Source organism: Nelusetta ayraudi, unplaced genomic scaffold (assembly GCF_046127955.1).
Source record: "Nelusetta ayraudi isolate G7.1 ecotype Tasmania unplaced genomic scaffold, CSIRO-AGI_Nayr_v1 ptg000001l, whole genome shotgun sequence".
Lineage (NCBI taxonomy): Eukaryota > Metazoa > Chordata > Actinopteri > Tetraodontiformes > Monacanthidae > Nelusetta > Nelusetta ayraudi.
Genome location: NW_027466051.1, coordinates 242501 through 270172, shown reverse-complemented (window position 1 = coordinate 270172; position 27672 = coordinate 242501). Strand labels below are relative to the sequence as shown.

At 46.1% G+C, this 27672-nt stretch overlaps 1 protein-coding gene across 5 annotated transcripts in view; it reads right to left on the bottom strand.

The window, feature by feature from the left end:
- The window catches only part of enox1 (ecto-NOX disulfide-thiol exchanger 1), a 52214-nt gene that overhangs the window by 11476 nt on the left and 13066 nt on the right, over positions 1-27672 (bottom strand). For 3 of the 5 annotated variants that reach the window (XM_076027875.1, XM_076029321.1, XM_076026337.1), the window contains exons 2-7: positions 15872-15937; positions 15695-15790; positions 9356-9544; positions 8741-8947; positions 8431-8664; positions 192-404 (exon numbers count right to left, since the gene is read on the bottom strand). In XM_076027875.1, the coding sequence (XP_075883990.1) occupies positions 192-404; positions 8431-8664; positions 8741-8947; positions 9356-9544; positions 15695-15790; positions 15872-15881 (949 nt within the window). In that variant the 5' untranslated portion in view covers positions 15882-15937. The remainder of the gene's footprint in view (positions 1-191; positions 405-8430; positions 8665-8740; positions 8948-9355; positions 9545-15694; positions 15791-15871; positions 15938-27672) is intronic. The other 2 variants (XM_076028519.1, XM_076027133.1) reach the window with 1 other exon arrangement.

Sequence of the window (27672 nt, the reverse complement as noted above, 5' to 3'; positions counted from 1 at the left end):
TGCCAGATGCGCACGGCTCCGCGATGGTTGACAAGCGTTTCTGCTCAGTTGCTGTTTACTCCCACTGAACTCCCCCTACTTCTCCACTACCAGACCTGAGGTGGCTCTGCCCATCCTAGCCCTGTCCGCTATGGCTCCACCCACTCTGATTCTGTCCACTCTGGCACCCAGACAGACAGATGGGTCCTTACACTGGGTCAGGATGGTGGTCAGGGCGCTCTGGAACGTCCCCTTGGCGTTCTCCAGCTCCTCCTCCTGCTGCGCCTTCTCTGCCATCAACCGCCGCACGTGGCCATTGGCTGACTGGATCAGTGAGTAGAAGTGGTTGGCGTTACGCCGGCTGACCTCGCCGCGCTCCACCCAGGACATCAGCACAGCCGTGGCCTCACCCAGCCTGTGGTCATCTGGGAGAGAGAGAGAAAGAGGGGGAAAGAGAGCTTTGACCTTTAATCATCCCTTTATTTTTTCAATTACATAAATACGTTTTTTTTTTAATGAAACAGAAAAGTAGGTAATCATTATCATAATCCATCCGTCCATCCATCCATTTTCAATACCAGCTTTGTCCTGAACCCAGGGACAAGGGGGTCTACTGGAGCCTATCCCAGCTGTCAGAGGGTGAAGGTAGGGTGACACCCTGGAGAATTTGCCAGTTCATCACAGTGCCACACAGAGATAAACATAGACAACCATTCGCACTTACACACATAGCTACGGACAATTTAGAGTTTCCATTTCACCTCACATGCATGTTTTTGGACTGTGGGATGAAGCCAGAGGACCGGGAGAGAACCCACGCACACAGGTCCAGGGCCCAGAAATGTCTAAATCTCCATGTAGACACAAATTCTTGTAAATCAGACACCAACCTATTATATGTGAACTCAACTTTCAATTGTGAGGCCACTAAACCCTTGAATACAAAAAAAAAAAAGGTCTTTATACACCAGGTAAATTAAATGTTTCGCCAGCAAGTTTTTTTCTGTACACACCAAGCGCAGTGCGAATATGTCTAAATTCGTAGTAGTTAGTGGAATTTAGGCTGTACCTATAACTTTTATTGTGTTTTTCTTGTATTTATACTGTGTTTTTACTGGTGCTGCTCCTACTGGAACCCAATTTTCCCTGAGGGAATTTCCTCAAGGGATTGATACATTTTTGATCTATCTATCTATCTATCTATCTATCTATCTATCTATCTATCTATCTATCTATCAGTCTGGACGGTGTGGTGCAGGGGGTGGGAGGTGTTGTCCATGATGCCTGTCCGCTTGGCCAACATCCTTCTGTCTGCCACCTCCTGGATGGAGTCCAGTGAATAGTAAGGCTGGTAATATTGTTATTAATGTCTTTGAGCCGGTTCCCATCTCTCATGTTGTGGTGTCCGAAATAAAGAAGCTTGTGAACAGTACACTGCCGACTCCGACATTTCAGTATGATATAGTTTTCCCCTTTTTGTACAAGTACAGTACACCGTTATATCCACCAGAGGGTGCACACTGCCAAACGTCAAGAAAAACGACCAAAGGTAGTCAAACGCTGATTTATTTTCTGTCTTCAGACAAAATTAAAGGGGCATGTTCAACATGTGGCGTTTAGTGCAACTTCCGTGCAAATTATGCAAAAACTACACTCTACACTCGACCACTCTGAGAAGCGGTCGGGCTGTAAAAGGCTGTTAACTTAAGTTGTTTGGAAAGCAGGCCCTGTGTGTGTTGTGTGTGGCCATGCTTTTCGCTCAACACCTGATATTAAATAATATCTCATCCTTTCGGAGATAGAGCAAGGGAGAGTCAAGTTCCCTCTGTCCACCATTAGTAATAGGCCCTTTACTTTTATAAATGTTTACGCACATAATTCAGTTTCTGAAAGGATACATAATATTCACAAAAATCAACAATACACTCAAACAACTAAAATTTCCACATTTACAGAACCATAACTGCAGAACCTCATCCTCCACCTTAGCAGCTTCCACCTTATGTGAAATAATCAGTGAAAATTATTTTATAGATGCTTGGAGGAAACTCCATCCAACAATAAAACAATATACATGGGTCATGTGCACACAAGCTCATGAAAAAAAAAATCTTATTACGTGATGGTCTTTTCTATGTATCATCCAGAAATTAATCAAGCTCTTGAAGTGTGTACATTTGTTTCCTTTAAATCATTGCATTGTCCGAGTTTTGTGATAAAGAGTCATCATCCAACGTATCTTCACTCTTTTCTTCTACTTCAAGGGCACTTCATGAACCCATGACTGCAACCTTGGTCATGCATATCATGTTTTATTTCCTCAATTGTATTTTGATCAATTTGATCTTTTATTTAGTTTTCAGCCAAGTTATTGTCTTCAATCACACTGCCTTAAGGTGATGCATCATCTTCTAAAGTAGTCTTCATTATCATTATTTTTTTCTGGTAAGACAAACGAATGACAGGCAAAGCTGACATCTGCTGCATGTACAGTTACCAATGCAAGCTGTTCTTCGGCGGAATGCTGCCAAACGTTGCACCTTCACTTCATTGCTGCACCTTGCTCAGCAGAGGGCTGCTGTTCACTGGCATAGGGTTATATCATTATCCTCGCTATTAGCTACCACCTGTTTTTTTTTAGAGGGCTGTCGATTTTTTTTTTTTAGATTAGTCAATTAATCACGTTTAACTTCTTTATTTTTCATCACCTATTTTGGACTTCTGTCTAACCTAACTTGCTTAAATCTTCACAAACGAAAACATATGCTGTCAGAGTACATACAGTACAGTTGTATTCTGACAGCGTATGTTTTTAAACAAATATATTAAAATAATGACACATAAAACATTTATGTGTTACATAGTTGTGATATTTTTCAACGTAAAATATCAATGGTACCTATAATTGACGATTTACAGATTATATGCAATGTTTCTCACAGTTAAATACACAGTTGATAAGTGCTAAATGAAAGAGTGTTAGAATTCAGTAGAAATGTTCGATAAGCAAGCTTTACAAAACAACAAATTATGTACTTGCGTCAGGCTGATGGTTATTTGTTATATGTTGGCATTTAAGGTGTCCGCCGTAGTACAACAATGGCATGATGGGTGAGCTTCACAGAGTTTGCACCTTGAGTGTTCCACTGCTTTTTCTGTGAAACATTTGCAAACTTTAGAAACTTTTGGTCTGAGTTTTCAAACCTTTTCAGATAAGAAGACGTTTTTCTTCTCTGACCTTTTTGCAGGATGTATACAGTGCATGACACTACCCCCAGCACTCAGTGCTGCACTGCAGGTACAGATTAGTGTAGCAGCCAAGCCCAGATCATGAACTGGGCCGTCTGGGCCGCGGCCCGGGGGCCTCGAGCTCTCCGGCAGTTAGCTTTCTTTTTTGTCACGTATGCTGCGTTCATGTGGTGTCGGAAATCCGAGTTCTTCTTGGCAAGCCGTTCTTCCAACTTTGTTGCGTTCGTGTGCTCTAAAGTTGTAATGTGGGAAAACACGAATACTAGTATTTTCTTTAATTTTCCAAACAAATAAATCAGGTGGTGTGTGGGGGGGGGGCTCTCCAAGAGTCTGGCCCAGGGGCCTCTGTATTCTTAATCCAGCCCTTGGTAGCAGCTAGAGTGTGATTTTATCATTCAGCAATTTACAATAACAACAACCTGTACCTGTACCTATCCCATAACCCCGGGGGGTCCTTGGGGCACCACAGACGATGTTCTGACCAGCTCTCTCCATCCCTCTCTGTCCTCTGCAGCTCTCATTGCCTCACTGAGTTTCAAGTGGGTCCATTCTCCAATGTTATCTTCCCATCTTTTCTTTTGCCTCCCTCGTCTCCTGCCACCTTGTACGGTGCCTTGAAGGATGGTCTTCGCAAGGCCTGAGGATCTGGTGATGTGTCCGTGCCACCTCAGTTTGCGCTTCATGACAGTGGAGAGCAGGTCATCATGTGGGCCGATGGCTTGGCTGATCTTTTGCCGAACTTCCTCGTTTGTGACATGTTGAGTGTAGGAGATACCCATGAGTCTTCTGTAGCATCTCATCTCCATGCTCTGAATTCTCTTCTGTAACTCTGCTGTAAGGGTCCAGGTTTCACAAGCATATAGGAAGATTGATATGACCAGTGAGCGCAGTAGTCTCACCTTTGATGCAAGACTGATGTTTTTGTCCTTCCATATGGGCTTGAGTTTTGCCAGTGCAGCAGTTGTTTGAGCAATCCTGGCAAGGACTTTCCGTTTGGATCCTTCGTCGGACACAATTGCGCCGAGATATTTGAAGCTGGACACTGTGTCCAGAGCCTGTCCATTGACTTTGATGTCTGAGCGGATGCCATTGTTGTTGTTGGTCATCATTTTTGTTTTCTCAGAATGGATTTCCATTCCATAGGCTCGGGAGGTGGTGTCAAGCACCTCAACTAAGCTGGAAAGTTCTTTTTCATCTCCAGCTAGCCCATCAATGTCATCCGCAAAACAGAGATTGGTGATTGGTCTGCCTCCTATGCTGAAAGTTCCTTCGTGGTCTGCCAGGGCATCTGCCATGATACGCTCCAGAAAGATGTTGAAGAGGATGGGAGAGAGAAGGCATCCTTGGCGCACTCCACTTGTTTTTCTGAACCAGTCTCCAATAGCTCCGTTGCATAGAACTGCGCTGGTAGCTTTATTGTACAGGTGTTGAATGACTCTGACAAGGTTAGGGGTGATGTTATAATTCCTCATGGTCTCCCACAGTGCAGCATGCCATACCCGATCAAAGGCTTTCTTGAAGTCTATGAACACGCGGTAAAGGTGTTGTTGATGCTGCAGGTATCTCTCACAGATAATCCTCAGGTTGAATATCTGTTCTGTGGTGCTCTGCCCTGCCCTAACTCCAGCCTGTTCTTCAGCTATAATCATTTCAGCTTGAGGTTTTAACCTATTTAGTAGTATCTTCAGCAGGACTTTGCTGAGATGGCTAATAAGACTGATTGTGCGATAGTTTTGGCACAGCTGAAGATTGCCTTTTTTTCGGAAGTGTGATGATGAGTGACTGGGTCCATGATGTAGGCCATTCACCACTCTGCCAGATTTTGTTGCACAGGATGGTGAGGGTGTCGATCATGGATTCTCCCCCTGCTTGCATGAGCTCTGCTGGGATGTTGTCCACTCCGGCTGCTTTTCCTTTTTTCAGTACTCGGACTGCTGCCTCAACTTCTTCACGGAGGATGGGGATATTTTCATCCTCCTCCGTGGATTGAGGACATGTCAGGACTGTTGGATCTCCACTTGCCGTGTGGTTGTAGAGCTCAGAGCAGTATTCTGTCCACCTGTCCAAGATCTTCTGTTCTTCCGCTAGCCATTCGCCGGTCTTGCTCTGTATTACAGCGACTCTGGTCTGTTTTGCTCTTGTTAGCTCTTTAACAGTTTGATATGCCTTCTTAGTGTTGTTGTTGCCATTTAGGCTGCTCTCTATTTCATGGCACTTTCCCTCAATCCAGTTCTGTTTTGTTGACTGCATGCCTTTCTTGATGCTCTTGTTGATTTCTCTATAAGCATCAGATCCTTCAGGTGAGTTCTTACTCTTCTTTAGGGCTCTCCGCTTGTCACATAAGTCCAGAAGTTCATTTGTGACCCAAGGTTTCTTCTTTGGGCGGAGTTTGCCAAGGATCTCAGTGGCTGTTTCGGTGATGATTGTGTTCAACGTGGTGGTCATGCTATTGACATCAATTTCTTCCGCGCCTAGGATGAGCAGTGGTGCAAACCTCCCTCCTATCATTGCCTTGAAGGCTTCTGCTATTTCAGGGTCTCGCAGTTTGTCCAGATCAAACTTCATTCTAGTGCACTTGGAGCTTTTGATCTTCTTCAAGCGTAGGCGGAAAGACATCAGGACGAGATCGTGGTCACTCCCAACATCTGCTTTTGGAAAACTGCGTGTCCTACTGGTGTTAACGCTTGAACGGAATCGCTTCTTGACCAATATGTTATGTATAATCGATCTGGTTGTGGTACTCTCCACCGGGGCTGTGCCAGGTCCACCGTCTGGAGGCCTTGTGGTGGCCAAGTGTGTTCACCAGCAACATGTTGTTGTACCTGGCGAATTCCAAGAGCCTTAGGCCTCTGTCGTTGGTCTCGGTGTTGCCGTATGGACCACATGCATCTTTTCAGTTAGTGTAAGCATCTTCTCCAACCTTTGCATTCCAGTCTCCTTGTACAATAATAATGTCCTTCTTTGGAGTTTGATCTAGGACTGCTTGTAATTTATCATAGAAATCTTCCACCTCATTGTCCTTGTACGTGGATGTTGCGGCGTAGACCTGAATGATGGTGATGTTGAATGGGGTGGCTCTCATACGAATGGTAATGAGTCTGCTTGAGACTGACCGGCAGCCCATGACAGTGTCCGTAATGTCTTTGTGAACAAGGAAATCAACCCCATGCTGGTGTTTGTCCTCCTTGCCGCTGAAATAGAGCTTGTGGCCTACGTCGGTTGATGTTTCACCGAATCCTTTCCAACGTAGCTCGCTGATACCTAAGATATTCCAGCAGTATTGGTCCATTTCGTGGGCTAGCTCTTCAAGTTTCCCATCAGCAGTTACTGTTCGTACATTCCAGGTTCCCACAACTATATTGTCTCTAGTGCGGAATCTGCAGAGTTTCCCAGTAGTAAATATTTCACCTCCGTCCTGGTGGCCAACGGTAGGCGCGGTCCTTGTTGACCCGGACGACGACCGAGCCGGTATGGGTAAAGCTGTAGTTGTCATCATGTGGTGTATCTTAGGCAATTAAACCTGGGGTCGGACAGTCGCGCCGGGGGCGGGGGGCTCCGTCCCGGGGGCCCGTCGACTACTGCCCAGCGTGAGCCCCGCGAGCGGGACCCCAGCGATGGCACTAACAACAACACAACGCATCAACACTTACATTTTCGCGTCAACAAGTTCTTGTTGTCGACATAATCGATTATGTCGACTAATTGTTGCAGCACTAGTTCTTTACTTGGGCAAGTAGAACGCTATTGTCCCACATCGCCATAGTCAAAACACTTCATACAACCTGAACTTCCATAAAACCTATGAAAACGTTACTTTGAAAGCCACTTCAAGAACACTGAATTGATCACTGAAGTACATAAAAGCTTGTCGTCTGAGAGATTGACCATGTTGTAAGCAATTGTCCTTACAGCCAAGACAAACCATTCTAAATCCGCCAGAAAATATTCCAAATTCCAAATTCCAAATTCAGCTGTCAACTGGTGGAACCAATCATCAACAAAACAGCTTCCTGCCAACTAACTTTTTGCTTTTAACAACTTCCTGTTTTTATTCAATTTCTTTCTGCTCTTTACAGTATTTTAACATCCTTCTTTTTCAAACTTCCTCCTGCTATTTTCACTTTCTCCTCCTTCTTCGTTCCACATTCTCCTTCTTTCTCCCCCCTCCTCTAACCAGCGGTAGCGGAGCAGCTGCTTCCTGTGATGTCGTGCAGCTGGACGCTCTCCACTTCCTGTTTCATGCACCGTGACATCACATCTCGACCAAGTGGCTTCCAGGGGACCTTCGACCAATCAGGAGTCTCCCTCAGGACTTCGCTCACTGTTCACACCAACACTTTTCATTTCACGGCCGTTCAGCCCGACAGCGGTGCTGACATTTCAATCACAATGGAAGTTGGCTGCCGCCGCCGCTGCCGCTGCCACTGCTGGCGGAACAGAGTGAATTAAAGAGGGTTTAATGAGCTCAACAGTCGCCGCAACACAACCTGCTCTGATAAGACGCCATTCAGTGCCGGCAGCAGATTATAGTCACATTACACCGACACAAAGAGGCGCCGAGCGAGAAGAAGAATGGAAACGCAGCCGAGCGTCAGCCGGAGAAGATGAAGCGTTGTTGAGACGAGACCTGATGTTTATAAGAAGACTGAATATATTTGTTATTTATTTATCATTTACATTGAAGAAACATGTTGAGCAGCTTCATGTCCACACACACACACGTGACACACAGTCACGAACAGACACACACACACTGAGACGCACGCACACACACACACACACACACACACACACACACACACACACACACACACACACACACACTGGCACAGACACACTGAGATAGGCACACAAAGAACAACATGTCAAGCAGCTGAAAGACTTTTATCAGAGGGTTGACGATTCAAAGAGACTTCAACTGGCACCAGCAGATTTTGGTCAGTGGACGGTGCTGCTGTAACTTCACAGTGGTGAACTTCATCATCTTAACCTCCATATACTGCTCAGGCTGGAAGACTAGGTCCAGACCCAGACATGAACCTGGACCTGGACCTAGAGCTAGTCCAGGTTCAGACCCTGACCTGGACCTTGGTCAGGGTCAGGACCCTGACCTGGTCCTTGTCCAAGTTCAGACCCAGACCTGGACCAGGGTCTGGACTTGGTCCTGGGTGTGGGTAGTCTCTGGGTGGGTGTAGGCTTTACCTTTGAGTTTTTCAGCCAGTAGCGAGGCCTCGTGTTCAGAGTAGTGCACGACGGGGGGCGGGGATGGCGCCGTCAGCTGGCCCTCCTGGATCCTGCGGCGGTGCCTCTCCTCCCGGGCCAGGTGGCGCTGTTTGCACTCCCACTCATACAGGTCATCTCGGGCCTGAGCAAAGTCCACGTGGATCTTCCCCGAGTCCTTCTTGTCCGCGCTGGAGCCAATACGCATCCGGTAGCCTGAGATTGACAATGTCACCACCAGGGCGAACTGTTGTAGTGTTGCAGTGGTGGGTAGGAGTGGGAGGGGCCTCACCTGACAGGTAGATGGCTTTGTCCACCATGAACTCCTCGCTGAAGCGAATGTGGCAGAAGTTCTTCTTGCTCTTGCGGATGGCAGCGATTTCTCCACACTGGTGAAAGACGTCCCTGATGACCTCCTCCGTGGCGTTTTCAGGGAGACCACCCACGAAGACCGTCCTGCAGCCAGGGGGGCGCTCTCGAGTCGACGGAGGAGGCAGGTCTGAGGGAAACAGGTCATCATCACATCATCATTAACATCATCAGCAGCAGCAGCAGCAGCATCACCATCATTACCATCATCATCATTATGACCATCATCTTCATCACAATCTTCAAAATCATCATCAGCATCATCGTCATCATCATCATGCCATCATCCTCATCATCATCATCACAATCATCATCATCATCATCATCCACCATCATCATCATCATTATCATTATCATCATCATTGCCATCATCATCCTCATCATCATCATCACAATCATCATCATCATCATCATCATCATCATCATCATCATCACCATCATCATTATGATTATCATCATCATCATTGCCATCATCATCATCATCATCATCATCATCATCATCATCATCATCATCACAATCATATTCATTAGGTCTTACTGGGGTTCTGGGGGAACAAGGTGCAGCTCTGGCTGTGGATGATCTCCTTGACGACGGGTAGGTCAGGTGGTCCAGGAGGGGGAGGGGCCAGTGCAGAGGGCGGGGCCAGGCCAATGCTGGTCATGATGGGGTTGATGGGAGACGTGATGAGTCCCAGACTGGGGTCGAACCTCTGGATGCACAGGGAGTCTGTGGGACACGAGTGCCAGTCAGTTCCAACCACAGGTTCTCGCCATGCTCTCCCCACCCCTCCATTCCTCATTCCACAAACCCCTTCCTCCTCTTGACGCTGGGAGACTTTCCTCCTCCAACATTTTCCAGTAGGGATAAACGCAGCAGTGTCCTCTCTCTCCCTCCCTCCCTCTCCCCCTCTCTCTCACTACTTCTCTCTGTTCCTCTCTCACTGTCTTTCCCTCTCTCCTCATCGCTCAGTTCTGGGAAAACTCATCCCGGCGCCGCCACTGCGATAACCCCGACAGGTAAATTACACTTCCTACTGTTGCACATTCATCACAATCAGCGGTGCCAGCTTTTTCTCCAGCTAGAGCAGAAAAAGCCGCTTGCTGGCTCGGTCAGACGGTCGAAGCAGAGAGAGAGCCAGAGAGGGGTGGGGTGGTCGATTTAAACAGTCTTCATCAAGCCCCTCCCCCCACTGGAGCAGCAGGGGGAGGGGTTGCTGGTTCCAGTGTTGATAAAAATGAATATCAATCAATCAATCAATCAGTCAATCGATCAACTTTTATTTGTACAGCACTAAATGACATCCAAAAACATCTGAAAGCGCTTTATAGAATCAGAGAAAAAGAACCAACTGGGCCCCCAGAACAAGCAAAGTGCGACAGTGGCCAGGAAAAACTCCCCTGTGGAAGAAACCTAGAGCAGAACCAGACTCCAGAGGGCCATCATCTGCCTATGACCAGTTGGGGTGAGAAGGAAATACAAAAGAAAATGTGGAGAGAGAGAGAGAGAGAGAGAGAGAGAGAGAGAGAGAGAGAGAGAGAGAGAGAGAGAGAGAGAGAGAGAGGTAGCCAGAGTGGCAGACCGGTCAGAGTGAGTTGCAGGGTTAACAGCAAAGCTCTCACAATATAGATGTAGATATATAAGAATAAATGATTTAAATATTTATATAAGTAGCTGTTGTGTCGTATACATCAAACCATTCTACAATCTAGATAGGGCCAAATGTTGACTGGTGGAGTGGTACAGCCACCGTCCATGTAGAGTGTGTCTGTCTGTGTTTGGGATGGTAAGAGTCCATAATGGCCCCTGATCCGCTGTTAAATCAAATCCTCGCCCTGATCCTGGTGGTAAAGTTGAAGCGATGGCACCAATACTCCCAGGACTGCACTCTCCAGCTCCCGGTGTTGTGGTCATCACCTGCTGGAGACACAGACTGTGGCATTGTGCAAATAATAGGTTGTTCAGCTAGCTTCCCTCCACCTCTGTGTACCCACCCACCGTCTCAGCACCATGGAGAGCAGAGCTTTCAGTCACTCCGCTCCCCAATTCTGGAACTCTCTTCCACCTGACATCCACAACTCCAACTCTCGCTCTCAATTTAAATCCAGACTCAACCTTTCTGCCATTTCCATGTTTTGTTTTTTTAGTTTTCATTCTATTTTATTGATTATTATTATCTATTCCCGTGTGTAAGTTTTATCTGTTGTTTTACTGTATTTGTTGTAAAGTGTCCTTGAGTGTCGGAAATGCGCTTATAAACAAAATGTATTTTTAATATTATTATGTCAAGTCCTGATTGAAAATGACTCCAAGGTTTTTTACAGCGTCATTCGAGGCAAAATGGTGTTGTTTAAGCTAATGTGACCATTGCAAATTTTGTCTCTATGCTCCCTTAGACCCACAATAATAACCTCAGTTTTGCTGGAATTGAGGATCAAAAAATTTTGCATCATCCAAGTTTTGATGTCACTTAAGCAAGTTTCAACTAACTGATGTGCGACATCAGCTTTAAATGACAGATATAACTGTGTATCGTCCGCATAACAGTGGAAACTGATGTTATGCCGTCTAATGATATCACTAAGAGGTAACATGTAAATGTTAAAGAGGAGTGATCCAAGAACAGACCCTTGAGGGACTCCATGACTAACCCTCTTACGTTCTGATGAATGATTATATGAACATACACAAATTGAAAGCAGTCAGACAAATAAGATCTAAATCAATTTAAGGCTTGATCTTTAATGCCAATAACGTCCTCTAGTCTTCTAAGAAGAATGCTGTGGTCAACTGTATCAAATGCAGCACTGCGATCTAGAAGAACTAAAACAGAAAGAAGACCACTGTCAGATGCCAACTGGCGGTCATTACTCACCTTTAACAATGCAGTCTCAGTGCTGTCATTGTTCCTATAACCTGACTGAAACACCTCAAATAGATTGTTGTCATGTAAATAGTCATTGAGCTGCCTGGCAACTGTTTTCTCTAAAATCTTGTTCAAGATGCACAAACATCTTGAACACCGACGCCCCAGAGCCACTCGTTGCACAGAGGTTTGGAAATGCAGCGATTGAGACACTTTCTCCTTTCCCAGTTCAGGCACGTTAACAAGGGTAGAGGGTTTATTTCTTTCCCATCTTCTGAGGCACGATCAGCTTGGTCAACTGATTTTGGGCCGTAACTCAGCCAATGCTCGGTCCGTACAAAGGTGGATCAGCCGGTAAACTGCTGCTAGAGGGTGAAGCCTTCCCGACGGTAAGTATTTAAATTGTGCTGGTTTCATAAAGTTTACTCTCAACTACCGCACCGGCAAACTGAGGAAGTGTGGCTCAGCAGCGACCAAGAGTGTGACAAATCACAGCGGAGTGGGCTGGGCGGGAGGCGCACACAGGCCGGGGGTGGAGTGAAGTAAAACAGACCGTTTTCGCGGGATGCAGGAAATAAGAGGTTGCGAGCAGCATGAGACACAGATCTACAACGCTTTCAGTGTGGATAATTTTGTGTTGCTGCTCTGGAGGGCCAGAAATCCAATACAAAGGCCCAAAAATGAGTATAATAGGTCACCTTTAAAGATGAAAATTGTGGCTAAAAATCTAAAATGGAAAGAATTGTTTTGAACTGCGTTTCAGGTCGCAGACGTCTGTTGTTCTTTTGTTTGTTTTGTATTGTGGACATTAATTGCCATTTGGGGTTTGGACTGCGGTGCTTAGGGTGCCATGGAAAAGAATGGCTGCACCACTATATGCCGCTTTGGTATTCAGCCTTATGATACATACATGGTCCATCCACGCAAAAGCTTACTCTCAGTGCTGGGGCATTGGTGAATGCTATAGCCATAGCATTTGGGACACAAATAGAAGGAGTGCGAGAAGGAGCCACAAATGAGCAAGAAAACACCAACGGTCGGTACATCCATCCATCCTCCAGCTCATCCAGTGAGACCCCAAGGCGTTCCCAGGCCAGCCGACCTAGCAGACCTAGTCCCTACAGCATGTCCTGGGTCTTCCTTGGGGTCTCCTCCCTCTACTCCAAGCTCCTCCCGGGTAACTGAGCTCTTCAACCTGCACCCAGCCACCCTACGGAGGAAACTCATTTTGGCCGCTTGTATCTCGTTCTTTCGGTCTTTACACAAAACTCATGACCATAGGTAAGGGTAGGAACATAGATCGACCGGCAAATCAAAAGCTTCGCCTTTTGGCTTAGCTCCTTCTTCACCATGATAGATCGGTACAGTGACCTCATCACTGCACACGCCGCACCAAGCCGCCTGTCGATCTTGCGCTCCATCTTTCCCTCACTCGTGAACAAGACCCCGAGATACTTGAACTCTTCAACCTGAGGCAGGGTCTCTCCACTGACCTGGAGAGGACAAGCAACCTTTTTCCGGTTGAGAACCATGGCCTTGGACTTGGAGGTGCTGATTCTCATCCCAGCCGTTTCAAACTCAGCTGCAAACCCGCCCCAACGAACACTGGAGGCTCTGGCTCGATGAAGCCAACATGACCACATCATCTGAAAAAAGCAGAGACGCAATCATGTGGTTCCCGAACCGCCGCCACCCGACGCCCTCTGGCCCCTGACTGCACCTAGAAATTCTGTCCATAAAAATAATGAACAGAACCGGTGACAAAGGGAAGCCCTGAAGGAGTCCAACATGCACTGGGAACAAGTCTGACTTACTGCCGGCAATGCGAACCAGACTCCTGCTCCGATCATACAGGGACCGAGCGGCCCTTAACAGAGAGCACAGGACCCCATACTCCTGGAGCGGACAAGCTCTGTGGTATAGATGGACCTTAAGGATGACATCTCTGATACATCTCTGTATCCACCACGCATTTTCAGTAAAATCGAAACAACAAGATAGCAAGATTTTATCCAGGTCAGTGTCATTACCTGCCAGACCTGAGATTGGTTGAACGGGCAGCAGAAAGGTAGATGGTAGAGGAGATGGGAACTGCATTTCCCAGGGTTCTGCGCAGGATCAGGACATGTCGGGGAAGCCGGGTGACATTTTCGATCAGTGACGATGGTCCTACTGGTGATGTCCTGGGATGCGGTTTGGAAGATGGTCGGGATAAGTGGTGGCGGATGGCTGGATACTCAAAATCGTGTTCGAGGGAAAAGACTAGATGGCACCATTTGGCAAGACTGCGGAGCTGGCTGCCGAGACGGGGATTTGCCTTCCTGGTTGTCTGGGTGACACCGGATGCCAAAGCGGCGACTGAGTGCTGGAGTTTCTGGAGTTGAGTTTGCGCGTCACTGCGGTTTTTTGAAAAACTGGGCGGAAGCCTGGAGTGATCCAGGAAAAGAGCAACAATCCTCGTGCGAAGCACTGACCGAGGCAGTGACGTAATTTTTAGAAAACAAGAACTCAAAATCATAGTGTTGGAAGAACTGGGAGAGCCTTTCCCGGCTAGCCGCGAGCTTTGGTGGCGAGAGGGAGTGCCCTCTTCGCAGATGACAGTCTTAAGCTCGGAGCTTTGTGGCAACTCCGGGGCGCAGATAAAGTGCTCCTGATCCTTGGCGTGGCCTTGAGCACATCGGGGCGAATGGCAGCAGGGTGAGTGATAGCAAAAACCAGTTTGATCGACTTACACACGCTTGCATGTTAGCTGGGAAAGGGAGCAGAGGAAGAGGCTGAGATATGGTGGCTTTAAAAAGGGCGCTCTGAAAGAGGTTGTCCAATGAGAAGGTGTGAGGAAGTCAGGTGGCCTTCAGCAGACTGGAGCAGCTGCTTGCAGCATGACCTAATTAGGGCTTGATGACGTGACTTGCCAGAACTAACGCTATACTCTATTTAATTGACTGCACTCAGTCACAGCGACGATGGCGCTGATGGTGAAATTCAGTGCAACACAATCACAATCTGATATCGATCTATTATTGATCTCCAAGGGACTGAAGGAACCTGAACTAAACCTCTGTGGGAAATCAAAAGTCTTTTTTACATAAAACTATCATCATAAAATGAAACTAAAGCAAAACTGGATGCAAAATCAGTGCAACACGACTCGAGTTTGGTGCAGAAGGTTGCAGACAAAGGAGAGTCAATGCTGGTGTGGCTAACAGGCTAACTTGGTGGGCCGAGGAGGGCGATTGATGGAAACAGTCTTCATCAAGCCCCTGCCACTGGACTAGCCTCTCCCCTCACTGGAGCAGGAGGAGGAGGGGCTGATTTCTGGTCCCAGTGTTGATTGAATGAATATATGAATAAATCAGCAGCAACATTAATGCAGCAGGTTTGAAAGTGTTGAAGTGAGTCGATTGAGTTGATTTGGGGAAGAAATCCAGTTAATTGACTGAATCAATAGAATGGCTGATTATACTAAGGACAGTTTCCGCATGTCGCCCCCTAATGGCATAAATATTCATGCTGACTAAAAAGCTGCACTCAGTCACAACGATGGCGCTGATGGTGATCTGATATTGATCCATTATTGATCTCCAAAGTACTGAAGGAACCTGAACTGAACCTCTGTGGCAAATAGAAACTCTTTTTACATAAAACCATGATCATAAAATGAAACCAAAACAAAGCTAGACGCAAAATCAGTGCAACACGACTCAAGTTTGGTGCAGAACATTGCAGACAAAAGAGGGTCAGCGCTGGTGAAGCTAATGGGGATAGGATAAAAAAAAAAAAAAAAATATATAAGATCCAAAGTAATGTATATGATGATATCCTGCTAAATACAACAGGCTAACTCAATGATGTTCAGGAACCTGTCATATCCAAAGATGTAATGATATCCAGCAAACTATAACATGCTAACAAACTAACTCAGTGATGCTAAGTGACCGACAGATCCAAAGCTGTAATATCCAGCTAACTACAACAGGCTCACAGGCTAACAGGCGAGGTCAGGTGAGTCTTACCTGAGAGTAGCTGCTGCCCTCCAAGGCCCAACGGCACTACGGCCAGACCGCCCAGGGCCGAAGACCAGGAGCCCTCGGGACTCGCACTGCCGGCTGCTGCAACACACACACACACACACACAGGTCAGCCAGCAAGGGGCACTCTCCCTGATGAGGAAGGAAGCAACACTTCCTCACCGCTCGCCATGATGTTGGTTCGTCCACCGTGAAACCAGCCAATCAGAGGCAGCGATCCGAGGTCACCTGCAGAAAGGAGGCAGAGCCAATGTCAACATAAGATCAAGCACCTGCATCTGAAGCAAATTAGAGATGTGTGAGTTGTCTGTGTGTGTGTGTGTGTGTGTGTGTGTGTTTCTTTGTGTGAGCGGGAGCCTGATGGAAGCCATCAGAGTGAGATGGTGACAGCAGAGACGGATCCTTCAGTCTGACAGCATGAACCTTCATCGATCCAGTGCCCTGACCTCCATGCACGTCTTTACTCTCCTTGGCTGTTGTCGCTGCAGCCGTCTGATTGGCTGCAGCATCTCAGCATCACTCACATCAGCATAGAGAGAGGGGGGTGATTGGGGAAGGTGGGCTCCTTGCTGGCTCAGTGTGACGCTGCATAACAGTCCTTACTCAGGCAAGGAAACAGGATCACACACACACACACACACACACACACACACACACACACACACACACACACACACACACACACAAAATGATAGGAGGATTCGAAGGAAGATGTAATTGATTTGGGGAAAAACTTGATGATGTCAGGTTTTAAAATGTTTAGCCATGTTAGCATAGCAACATCCCAACACCTCAACTGTAGTTTGACTGGTCGAACGGCTCCACCACCAGGTCACAACCTGAACTCTGACTTGAGCCCACAGCTCGGAGACCATCCACCAATAAAAACTCACAGTGGGAGCTGGGCTGGATTAAGAATACAGAGGCCCCTGGGCCAGACTCTCGGAGAGGCCCCAGCTGATCTCCAGAAGCTGAACTACAGAGCTGGCACCACACACATACACACTTATACATGCATCAACGCATGAAATGGCTTATGGTGCACAAGTGTGGCCTTATATGTTGGAAACTCGTGTATGTCCACAGGATTCACACTGACTGGCGACATCTTATTTTAATATTTTTAGATAAATTCATCACAAGACTCTCGGAACGTGATGGTGAGTATCTGTGTATTAACACAACATAACAACAAACAGTCTACACTCAAATGCAGTAAATGAACAACAACAGCAGACTGGTGATCACCCTCAATCCACCTTATGGAATGACCTTTTTCTTGGCCTTTCTCCCAGCAAACTCCTCCACAACATCATTGAAGTCCAGGTCTCTGACAAGTTCAGACTCTATTGCCAGTAAGGACAGAGATTTCAGGCGTTTTTGAGTCATGCTCGTTCTGAGTTTGTTTTTTATTCTACCCAGATGAGAAAAGGAGCGCTCTCCTTCACAGTTGGTGACTGGCAAGGTCAGGAACATCCGCAAAGCCACACATACATTTGGGAAGACTGATTCCAGGCCAAACTTTAATATTGTCTTCAGCATGGTTGGAGGTGACTTGTCTTGGCTTAGCCTGCATGAATGTTTTGAACTGTAGAAGCTCACTGGCTAAGCCACCGTCCAGGTCTGAAGGATAAGCACTGAGCAGTGCAGAAGCATGCTCTGCTATCTCACTGCTGCTTGCTGTGTCAAACAGAAATAATTCTGTTAAGTGCTTGTAGGCAGAGAGGCGATGATCAAGGCAGCTTACCAGTTTGTCTATCTGTCTGTCTGTCTTATAGGTTTGGTTAACACCTGTTACATTCAGTGCTGCTTTCTCATAAATGTCAAACTGGTCACGTTGTGAGGAAACAAAGGCATGCAAGGACTTGAGAAGGTTTACTGCTGTGAAAATGTTTATATCAGTTTTTTGTAACATTGACTTGGAATCTGTCATGGATTACGTCCCAGAAATTAGCCATAAAGGCTGTTTTCAATTGCTCCAGTTTACCACTGAGAGCCCTTGCTTCATTTCTAGTGTCCCTTTTTTCATCATCTGAACCTGCTATTTTTTTTCAAGTGCATCTCTTATGTGTGAGTAGGTTTTCCACAGAGCTTTGCTGGATTCTGCTCGACTGCTCCATCTTGTGTTTGAGAGAGATTTCGACGTTAAACTTATTCCTGTATTTCGAAAAACTTTTCCCCATCTGCTTGTAGAGGAAGAACACAAGTTATACGAGGACTGCAAAGTGTCAAAGTAGTGTCCAGCCTCAGGACTGCTAGCCTGAATGGTGTTGACTCCAACTAAATTTAGGGAGTGAGCAGCGCATGGAACATAATGTATTAAAGGATTTCTCTTCTTCAAATGTGTTTGTAGTCCATTGTACTTCCCAGACATGTTACTAGCATTGTCATATGATTGTCCCCTGCAGTTTGACAGCTCCAAGCCTAAACTGGCAACCATAGCAACAACACATTCAGCCAAACTTTCCCCAGTATGGCTTTCGATTGGCTCAAAAGTCAGAGGAAGACACACTTCCCTGGCCTTTCTGTCCATACTTCTCTATATGTCCAGCCAAAAATGGATCAAAAAGGGCAATCAGAGGATTATACTGACTGAATTGGACATTTAGCTGTTGTTGTTTTTTTTCTTGTCTGTATGGTGTGATAATGTGTCTTCTCCAGAGTCACGATGAGGCTGTCGCTGACATCATGCCCTCCACGCATGAAAGTCGGTGTCCTGCCTCACGTTCCACGGGTCTGGTTCTGGCTCGCCATCAAAATGTTTTCTACACCAAAATGAAAAACCAACCAAAGTTTTCTTTGACAAAAAAACCCAAAACAAAACAACGATGTCCGGCAGCCCAAAAACTTCTTAACGGCGCGGAGAGTCACCGAAATCAATAACTGTTTTTAACCACTTTTCATGTAGTTCACATTAGCACACTCTTGGCTGTAGCATGTCTGTTCTCGACATCAAAATAAGGCACTACAACAACTAACTCATTAAATTGTATGGCTCAACATTGTTAAAATGGAATAATTTGGGGATTATATTATGTGTGTAACTTCAGGGTCTTAATATAGCAGCAGCATACATTTTTTGTATAGTTGTGTACTGGAGGAGCACAGCAGTGAATGGTTGGTTCCTAAGATACGATACAATACGATCATATGGATTGGCTCTGCTGCCTGCATTTCTATGGAGAGTAGAGTACTGACCAATGAGCTGAACCCAGCGCTTTCCAGACACCAGGTTAGAGTAGGGGTGGGCAATTATTTCTCATAATTATTTATCATAGGTTTGAGTTCTGAACCAAAATGGCTCAGTTAAATATGAAACCAGAGCCGACTGGCTCCAAACCATTATTATAGATATAAGTTCCGGCCCCGACCAGTACCGAGAGATGTCGGAGCCGGCCCCAAATAGAACCGTGACATACCAGCCCCCTTCCCTGGAAAATCCTCAAACTAAATTTGCATTGTTAAATGGAACACACAAAACGTGGCTACCTGTTACTTCCGCTACAGGAGAGAGCTTACATTATGTTCCAGGGGACGCTTACATGACATTTCTCGTTAAATATGCCACAAAAACAGGACAAGTGCATGTTTTACGCGACTTAGAAAAATTAATTTACTAACAGGCAGTGGTGAGGGAAACACAGGAAATCACTTCCTGGTTTTAACATCTGCTGGAGCTAGGACAAGGACCTGTTCCCCTTTGCCTGCTCCTCATGGCACTCGCCGTCACGCAGTTTTCTTTTCACGTCTGAACGGTTCAGGCCATCTTTGTTGTTGGTTGAATGTTAGCTACGGCTAGTTCGTTCACTTCCTTTATTAAAGTCATGTGATGCAAGTCAAGCAGGCAGTCGCGGTATCGCATTAGGCGGAGGGAAATGGGAGGGCTGAGATGATTGACAGCTGTGACTGCCAATTGTTGGGTCCTCTCGTGTACTATAGGACCCGGCTATTCACTGTCAGAGCTCCGACCCGGATCCGGACTCAGTTCTTGTGAAAAGAGCAAGATCCGAGCTGTGTTGGGTATAGAAACGTCCGATTCCGACTCGGACATGAACTCCCTTCTGTTGCTAACAGACTAACTAAATGACTGAATAACTGACAAACTAACTGAATCTCATTCAACTAAAACTCACTAAACTCACACCTAACAACTATAAAATAGAAAAGTAATTTTTTGCTATGCTGACTACCGTTTCGATCTTCACTATACCTCTCTATCCGCAACTCTCTCAATCCAACCTATCGCTACAAATTGCAGAATTGACAGACCACTGCTTTTATAGGAGGGGCGGGGCGAACATGACCGTTAGAAATGGCGGTTGGTGATATCATACCTGGCATTACAAACCCATAGATGGGAGCTGTTCCACGTTTTTGTAACAAAATATGCCGAATTAAAATTCTTTAACTTTTTGTCAAAAGTTGGACCAGAATCAATCAGCAACACTGCTACATACCATAATACATTTATTTGCAGCAGAAAAAAGTGTTTTTTGGGTGTACTTACACTTTAGGTTGTACTGTGATGAGCTGTGTGTCCAGAGCTACGGCCTGCATCGTCAATATCAGCTTTGTGTGTGTGTGTGTGCGTGTGTCTTTCAGCCCTGCTTCTCCTCAGTCTGAGATCCAGACAATTGAGGTTCACGCAGAAGCTATTAGCTTCGGCTGCGGCTCCACTTTCAAATCCATTTAATCCACTTAAAAGTGGGGCGTACTGGTGGAGGGGGGTGGCACACTTTGCATACAGACAGGAGGATCGACAGCGTGTCTGACACAGGAGCCACTTCCTGTGTGTGTGTGTGTGTGTGTGTGTGTGTGTGTGTGTGTGTGTGTGTGTGTGTGTGTGTGTGTCTGGCTGATGGAGACATGGCGGACACGAGTCATGAGGCTGAGCCAAGCTAAACGAGCTAAGCTAGTGTTACACTGCTGATTGGCTGACAGACACTTACTGATACATCCAGAGAGCTAACACTACACTACTAGCTAGCCTCCGCAACATGCTAGCAACACCATTAGATAGGTCACCAGGTGGACAATAGTTACTACTACTACTACGACTAACAATAATAATAATAATAATAATAATAATAATAATAATAATAATAATAATAATAATAATAATAATACATTAAAATGTATATAGCACTTTTTAGGACACTCCAAGTCGCTTTACATGAGAGGGTTAGGGTAGGGACAGAGACGTGCAATGTTGTGGAGATGAAAGAAAGATGTTGTGCTGATGTGCTTGATGTGAGATTGGTATGAGAGGGTGGGGTCCATTATGACATCTAGGTTGCATACAGAGGGGGATGACATGATGACCGTCAATGAGGAGTGTAAAGTTCTGTACAGAGGGGAGGAGAGATTTGGGTACGATGATAAGGAGTTCTGTTTTATTGCTGTTGAGTTTAGAAAATTGTTGTCCATCCAGGTTTTGATATCAGACAGGCAGTTGGTTATGCTGGAAAGGAAGACAGGGGTGATAGACTTGGAGGAGATGTATAATTGAGTATCATCGGCATAACAGTGAAAATTAAGTCCATGGTGGCGAATGATTTGACCGAGAGGGACCATGTAGATTATAAAGAGGAGGGGTTCAAGCACCGACTGTTGGGGAACTCCATGGCTGACAGGGGAAGTGTAGGACTTAGAGTTGTCAACAATAACAAAATGATGACAGTCGGAGAGGTAGGAGATGAACCAGAGGAGGGACTGTGCCAGAGATGCCGATTGACTGTAAACGGTGGAGGAGGATGGTGTGATCATTGGTGTCAAAGGCGGCAGAAAGGTAGAGGAGTAGGAGGATGGATATGGAACCAGAATCTGCAGCAAGGAGGAGATCATGAGAAACTTTGAGGAGGGCTGTTTCAGTACAGTGGCGTGTTCAGAATCCAGACTGAAATAATTCAAAGAGCTGCCTGGAGTGGAGATGCTGTTGGAGTTGGGTGATGACGGACCGTTCCAGAATTTTTGAAAGGAGGGTAAAGTTGGAGATGGGTCTGAATTTATCCAGGCTGTCTGGGTCAAGGTCAGATTTTCTCAGAAGAGGTGTGATAGTGGGAAGTTTTTGCGGGGAGGGGACAGAGTCAGTACTAATGGAGGTGTTTATGATGTTGGTTATGAGAGGTGTGAGGAATGCAGGGTTTTAGGAGAGGAGATGGAATGGGATAAAGGTAGCAGCTGGAAAATCTTATAGAAGAAAGGAGTTTGACGGAGTCAGGTGAAGTCAGAGGGGAGAAGGATGAAAAACTAAGAGATGTGAGTGGAGAAATGTCAGCTTCTGAGGGGATTGAAGTCGAGGTAGTGGATGCCAGTGAGTTGTGAATGGTCTGAATTTTGGAATGAAAGGATGTGAGGAAGTTATTGCATTTGTCTGTTGAGAATGTGGAGGTGATGTTGTCCTTGGGTTTGGTCAGCTTTGGAAGAATTGTAGTGGATGAGTTGTAATTAGAAGTGGGAGCAGGCCTTTTTGAGTGCAGAATTGTAAATAGTCTTTGTAGGCTTGGGTGTGAATTGTGAGTTGGGTGTATTTATGGAGTCGTTCAAACTGTCTGCGATGCTTCTTGAGGATATGGAGATCTGGGGTGTACCATGGGGCAGAGGTGGAGAAGGAGACTGTGGCAGTTTTGAGAGGAGCTAACTGGTTGAGACAGGCGGAGAGTGTGTTGTTATAGAAATTGACAAGATCAGAAGCAGTAGAATCTGTGGGGAGGGTGGAACTGGTGATGGCATTGAATAAGGAGGAGGAGAGAGAGCTGGCAGAGAGTGATTTCAAGTTGCGGAAGGTTCAAGTTTGTTTTGCAGCGGGAGTGGGAGTAATGATGTCCAGAGTAATGGCCAGATGATCAGAAATGCTGAGGTCAGTCAATGAGAGGTTATGGATGGTGAGAGAGGGTGTGGAGCAGACCAGGTCCAGACTGTGTCCATGTATGTGTGTGGGTGAGGAGACATGCTGGGTGAGGCTGAGACAATTTATAATGTCCAAGAAGTCAGATGTTAATTGGGTTGTAGGGGAGTCAATGTGGATGTTGAAATCACTGAGAAGCAGTATGGATGGAGAGATGGAGGAGAGCTGGGTTACAAAGTCAGTGAAGTCAGTGAGAAATGATGGACAGTTTTTGGGAGGGCGGGAGATGACGGCAGCAGTGAGTGATTGGGAACCGGGAAGTCTGAAAGCTAAATGTTCAAATTAGGATACAGCTGAGATGGAGACGGGGCAGGGGGAGATGTCGCTGTGGTGGATGACGGCGATGCCTCCACCTCGCTGTTGTTGATGTAGGTGTATCCGGACAGGGTGGCTTGATTGAGTGCGATGTAATCCATGGGTTTATGCCAGGTTTCAGTAGGACATAGTAAATCCAGTTCATTGTCCATGACAAACTCACTGAGGAGTAGGTCATTCAGGAGTAGGAGATCACGATCTACCGGTCGATCGCGAAGGTAGTTTGGGTCACGATGACACGAGACAATTCAGGGTTTTTTTTGTGTTGTTTTGTTTTACCCACAGCGATACTTGAGACACAGTTGGGACGGGCAAAACAGTTTCACTGTTGTTTTCTTTAAATACACGCGGAACTAGCTGGGTTGTTGCGCGATCTCGCGATCCTCGCGTGAACCGATCGAGTCGCCGCATGAGACGTCTCGCTCGGAACAGGCGTTTCAAAGCACGCCGCATCGCAGACGCGCCGCAGATCATGGGAGAAGCAGCTAGCAAAACATCTGCGTTTCTCTCTCTCTCACACACACACACACACACACACACACACACACACACACACACACACCAACAACAACTCCGAACCTACGTGCTGACAGACAAAAAGAGCAGGCACTCATAAACTTTTAAACCATGAGTTTGCTGGGCAATTATAAGGATACATGCACATTGGAACATGTTGACCCATTTAATCCTATTTATTCATTTATCTATCTATCAGTTGACTACTACATATATATATATATATATATATATATATATATATATACATATGATGTTTTCCACTTTTATCGTACGTGTTTGCAGTTGACTGTTAAAAAAGAAACAATCTTGGACAGCACCACCGTGTGGACAGTCTCTTAAGGATGAATGACCTGACGTGTGTATGTGTGTGCGTGTGTTTTTTTGTGTGCGCGTGTGTGTGGACACAATGACAACAAAGTGAGACGGAGCAGCGACACTAATGAGATTAGAATAAATAAAGGAACAGGACTGTTAATGAGGACAAAAACAGGAAATTAATGACTGCAGCCAGAGTGTTGTGTGTGTGTTTGTGAGTGTGTGTGTGTGTTTGTGTGTGTGTGTATGTGTCCATCCTGCTAACTGGGCTGATTGACAGGAGCAGCGGGCTGCGGCGGCTCCATCTGTTCCCGTCGTCTCTAATTACCGTCAGGGAAAAGTGAAAGTGGCAGAATTGGGCGGAGCTCTCACTGCTCCGATTACCCAGGATGCCTCGGGAAGTCCCCGACCTACTCAGCTGATCGCTGCCGCCACCGCCACCTCAGACATCTCGCCATGACACGGCGATGAGCACCTGAGCAGAACATAAACAGCTTCTGCGTCAGGATTGGTTGGCTCTAGTCAGGTGACACTCCGGCCCACAGTAGGCAATGGGGGGCAAATAGCAGGAGGTAAGTGACACCAGAAGAAGTGACTGGTCTGGAGCAAAGGCACTGAATAACCCCAAACCACAAACACACACACACACACACACACACACACACACACACACACACACAAAGAAGCCAAACCATCTGGCTCTCTCATTAGACTTCTGGAAGCTTCTCCATCTGCAGAGACGTGTGTGTGTGTGTGTGTGTCTGGTTTGGGGTTACTCAGAGCCTTTGCTCCAGACCAGCATTGCAGGGTCTCACTTCTGCTTCTGGGCTCCTTGATGATGTCACCACCTGCTGTTTGCTCACAGCTGCCCTCTGGGCGGGGCAATGATGTTGATATCATAACATTAAAAACAGAGCCTGTGACACAAGAGGAACGTGTTGTTTGGTGATCCAGTGCTCGAGGTCCGCATACCAGACAGCAGCTTCTGGATCATTTGATGAGATTTCAACAAGCAGCACGCTAACGCGTCCTAGAATGTCACGCTAGCACACACACACACACACACACACACACACACACACACACAGCTGATAAGGTCGCTACTTCATCTTGCATGAACACACAAACAGGTCGAGCGCTTTCACTCTCTCTCACAAACAAATACACACGCTCTCTCTCTCTCTCACTCTCTCTCTCACTCACTCACTCTCTCTCTCGCTCAGGCCTTTTAAGGGAGGTGGTGTTGCAGAGAACCTGATTTAATCGTCTTCCTTTTGTCGAGACAATAAGGCGCCACCGACCGACAAAGACTCACAACAGCGTGCAAAAAAAGACCTCCGCAGTCGGCCACACAGTGGCACTGTGTCAACATAAACACATCTTTTCTTTTCTACTTCTATTCATCAACACAATAAAAGGAGTCGGTAGACACGTTTCATTGCCTTTACTGAAGCTCCATACACTACAATGCCAAACCCTCTCCCAGTCTGTTTTCTGAACCCGGATGCACCAAGAACGAGGGATCCGGATCTCTCGCCACGGTGACGGCACAAAGTGTAGAATCGAAGACATGGTTTTGTTGTAGCCCTCCAAGAGGACACTGCGTTGTTGTCTGCCTCTCCAAATCACTATCAGTTTCCTTCCCGAACAGCTGCTGCACTGGATCCTCAAAGAAATCACCAACATACACAACATGTTACTAGCGATTTTAATGAAAGTAAAGAAACAATGATAGCTGAGGGAAACCAGTTGTCTCAGGCAGCCCAAATCAAAATGTTACCTGGATGCTGACTTCATTTACTAATACTTGAAGAAAGCCGAGTTTGCTGTGAGTGTCAGTAGCTCACAGAGGTAGACAGCTGATAGATAGTGCTCACGACAAGAGTATATTCGCTGTGATAGATGTGAGCTTTGACAGTAAAATCACATGTAATATGTTTGTGAATTTCTGACCAATCCGCTGACCGTTGCACTGCACATTTGTAGCTGTTTGGTGAGAAAACTCATTAAATTGAAGACCAGTACGGACATTATATGCTGTTGCATCGCACTGCAGTTGTTTTCTTATTGTGCAACAAACAGTGTTGGGCAAGTTACATCCAAAATGTAACACATTATATCATTTTAGTTACTGTCATTTGAAAGTAACTGGTTGCATTTCAACATTACTGTTGGCAAATTGTAATGAGTTAGACTACTTTTGGATTACATTGGAGTTACGTTGAAGAAAAAAAGCTGCATAAATAATACATGACTCTACACTTAAGCTAAAATGTAAATTACTGCGGCTGATTATTTGTGTTTAATGGAAGGCAATGTGACATAATGACTGTGTGGGCCCCTAAAGCTCACAACCCAATACAGGCACAGTAAAGGCTCATGGAGCAATACAACAAGTAACAGTGACGGTCAGAGCACACAAGCAGACAAAGGATCAAAGTGTGGAAGTTATGATAGAGCAGGGGTGGCCAAACTTTATTTGCAATGGGCCACATGACAGAACTGCATTGTCTCGGTTGGGGGTGGGGTGGTGGGGAGTGGTTGCAAATAGCGCTAACGTCCCGGCATTTTTAGGCCCTGTTTTCACTTGGTCACTTGTAACTGTTTTGGGGGATTGGATCACGAGAACGGATCTCGCAGCAACTGTTTGCACTTAGCCATTAACATGCGTCTCGAGCGTGCCATTTGTGATCGCATCACACCCCCCCTGCTGAACCTATGCAAATGCAACATGCGTCATTTCCGTTTTTAACCACTAGGGGCAGTAAAGCGCAAAACCACGGCGAGTTTTACATGACAGCGAATAAGAATCAACTTCCTGTTTGCGGACTATATCAAGTCACTGGTTTTAATTCTACTGCAGCTCGTATGGATCCGAACGAGGAGTAACGACTGGTGGGACAGAGTGGTGACCACTTTATTTTCGGATCAACAGTGGCTGGCAAATTTTCGGATGCAACGTCGCACATTTAATCACATATGTGGGGAAACTGCGACCGCTGCTCCGCTGACAAAATAACAGAAGTTGGGGCGCCGACCAAGTACGTACACAGGAGAGGTGAGTGGAGTAGGCGGTCGTTAATGTGGACTGAAGTCGCATTCTGTCCGTGACAAATGCGTTTTTATGCGATGCGATCACCAAAACCACCTCGGGAGGTGGTTTTGGTGATCGGATGTCAAAACGGATTTTGACTGTTTGCACTTGGTCATTTCATGCGTTTTTCGTAATCTGATCAGCAAAAAACGCATGAAATGACCAAGTGCAAACAGGGCCTTAGTTGACCGGGGGGGGGCGGAAGCACGCTATCGCTGTTGTGCTACGCTAACGTGTCGGCAAAGTTACGTGTCGCAAAAGTGTCGGGGGGTTATTTATGACTGACTTCACATGGGCCGGACAGAGACACGCCGTAGTTTGGCCATGCCTGTGATAGAGATTAGGGCTGGGCGGTATGACTAAATTTTCATATCACAGTTTCTTTTAAAAATCATATCGGTTGTCACAGTACTTGACGGTATTTTTTTCACGCAGAGTGTTCTTCCACACGTTTTCTTCTAATAAGAAAATAATTACTGCAGTTGATTGGCTTTAAATAGCCCATTTTGCTGTCATAAGGGCTGAATCATGTTTTTTTTTTCATGTCCACAGGCAAAAGCATGACCCCTTCAAAGTATGGTTGCCAACAAGGTGGCAGTAATTAGAATGACAATGGTTGCAGTCAAAATAGAACATTTTACATTGAACATAGTTTGCATAATCATTGCAGTTAACCATCATTAATATCGAACATCCTATGAGGTATTTCAATTCCGCTGAAACACTTTCCCGCCGCGCACGTTCCGGAGGTTGTCTGGGCTGTTCACCGGCATAGCGGTACATGAAAAATTCACATCATAACGAAAATAAAGA